The 2,428-nt window shown below is 41.8% G+C and overlaps 1 protein-coding gene across 1 annotated transcript; it reads right to left on the minus strand.

The window, feature by feature from the left end:
• Positions 1-566: 566 nt before the first annotated feature.
• On the minus strand, positions 567-2,090 carry LOC149404785 (RING-H2 finger protein ATL52-like). Its single transcript, XM_089601354.1, has one exon. The coding sequence runs from the start codon at positions 1,894-1,896 to the stop codon at positions 874-876; it is 1,023 nt and encodes a 340-aa protein (XP_089457480.1). The 5' UTR covers positions 1,897-2,090; the 3' UTR covers positions 567-873.
• Positions 2,091-2,428: the final 338 nt, after the last annotated feature.

The raw sequence follows: 2,428 nt of genomic DNA on the forward strand, positions 1-2,428 counted from the left end.
TCTTGAATGTGAAAAACCGCGCCTTGAGAAACAACCGACTCGACAACGTTTTCGTCATGTAAAGTGACTCTAGCTTCAACCATATCTCGGCCGCCGACGTGCACCGAATCACCTCCCGCAAGACCTTATCACCGAGACTAAGAATCAAGGTATTGAAAGCCCTCTCCAACACCTCCTCCTTCTTTGCCACGTCCCACGTCGCCGGAAGCTTATCGGACCCGTCAAGAGCCTTCCCGAGACCCATATTCCCGAGGTGAGCCAACATCTTCACTTTCCATAACCCGAAGTCATTTGAGCCATCAAACTTCTCAATATCCACTTTCGAGGTCGACGCCATCACAAATCAACCCAAAGCCTCAAGGAAACAATTTATCGAACACTTGGTGTGCACACGAAACCACAACACAAAACCCCCAAAACTCAACCCAACCTTGCTCTGATACCAATTTGTGGGATCGATTCGGGGCCGGATACCCAGGTTCGGACCAAAATGTCCTACGTCCTGCTTGGAGAGTGGTTCCACTAACAAATAATAATCCGAGATTACAAAGATTACAAGTCCCCACAACTTTCTCTTTTCTCTCAAGGATTTTTCTCTCTTGGTTGTTCTAGGTTATTTTCCCACTTTCTTTCTCTCACCCACTCACTTCTCTCTATTTGTTTTCTCTCGGCATACAAAACAACAACAACCCATTTTTGCTTTATACACACAATACAAAGGAAATAAAAAAAACAATAAAGAAGTGGGACCCACAAAATTAAAGCCACGTTCACAATATCAGAATCACATATTTTACATCCATCATAAAAATTAGGAAAATTTATTCTTTACACAGCAAATCAATTAAAAAAAATGGATCGTTTCACATGTATTCACAGGGGAATAACTGAGTTACTACTCATCTTTCCTTTCCCAGCCCCAATGATAGACCTAGTGAGAAAAAACCTACCACTTGAAACCGACCTCACATGTAGTCTATTAACATTTTCGTAGTAGTTACTACGATCACTTCCATTTGACTTTGAACAATTAGCTTTGCCATCAAAACCTTCTTCTTGTTCTTCCTCTTCCCTAGACATCAAAATATCAACCACGTAGACCGTGTCTCGCTGCGTAAAGTCCATCGAAACGGACCTCCGCATCGAATCTCTCACCTCGATTTGAGTACTATGATTCTCCTCCAAGTCATTCAAAACCCTAGTAGTACTGACATCATTCTCACCACTCGCATTATCCGATACTACGGATTCCCCTCGGCTGCCTGATTGATCCACGTCGGCTGAAAGAGCGCCGATCTCGACGTTCGAGCGACAAAGAGGGCAATTCGAGTGCGATCTAAGCCACGTGTCGATACACTCCATGTGGAAAGCATGGCTACATTTCGGCAAAGCCCTAAGCCTCTCGTCTTCTCGAAACTCGCCGAGGCAGACCGAGCAGTGCTCAGTCATCGCAGTCCCTTCAACAATCCCGTTTCCTTTCTTGTACTTGATCACCGGGATCTTCTGGATCAAGGCCTCGTCGAGCCCCTCCGTAGATGATGTAGCCACGTGCCATGCCACGTCATCATCATGGAAAGGGTTTTCCCGGGAGAATCTTGTTCTCGTCGTTGCTGTCCTTTGATCGTCGTCGTTGTGGTTGTTATTGTTGCGGCAGTATTTAGAAACTAGGGTGAAGTAGCTGACCAGAAGAAAAGCGGCGGTCAAGATTATGACGCCGGCGATAATGAGTGGAGAGAAGGTGGATCCGCCATCGTCGTCGCCGGAAAAATCGAGAGGCGGCGGAGGAGGGTATATAACGTAGCACCATTGGGGACAGTACAAGCTACAAAACCCTAATGAGCAGTCCTTGCTGTTTATATATGGAACCCAAAGTTTAGGACTGCCTAGTGACCCCATGCAATTTATAAGATACGTATGTATATACTGTTTGGTTTTATGAGTTACTAATATAGAGATCAATATATGTTTTTTTTTTTGGGTCAAAGAAATGTTTATATATGTGAGTGCAAAATGAAAAAAATTGGACAAAATGTTACCCGAAGTAGCTAAATTTTTCGGGATGTAAGGAGATATTATTCTCTGATCTGTATTTGATCAGAAAGAAAACAAGGACAACTTAGAGAGGTATATAATATAAATATGATTTTTGGAAGAGATGCGTTGTGAAATTAGATAAAGAAAAGGGTCCGATAAAAAAAAAAAAAAAAAAAGATAAAGAAAAGGGTAAAAAGCAAAAGCAAAAGCAAAGCAAGTTTAGATAAGTGGTGGTGGTGATAGAGTGATGATGTGGTTTTCTTTTTCTTTTTCCGATATTCCTTTTTTTTCTTTCTTTTATTTGTTCATCTCTTCTTTGTCCAATCTCTATCTTTCTTTTCTTTTTTTCTTTTTTTTTTTTTTTTTTTTAAATCCCACACGTCTTTTATTTTTC

This window comes from Urtica dioica, chromosome 2, assembly GCF_054948205.1.
Source record: "Urtica dioica subsp. dioica isolate 48M chromosome 2, U.dioica_male_clone48M_v1_H2, whole genome shotgun sequence".
In the NCBI taxonomy this organism is placed as follows: domain Eukaryota; kingdom Viridiplantae; phylum Streptophyta; class Magnoliopsida; order Rosales; family Urticaceae; genus Urtica; species Urtica dioica.

Excerpts from the sequence above, each read along its gene's own strand:
- LOC149404785 (XM_089601354.1), bottom strand. The coding sequence starts at position 1,896 with ATGGGGTCACTAGGCAGTCCTAAACTTTGGGTTCCATATATAAACAGC.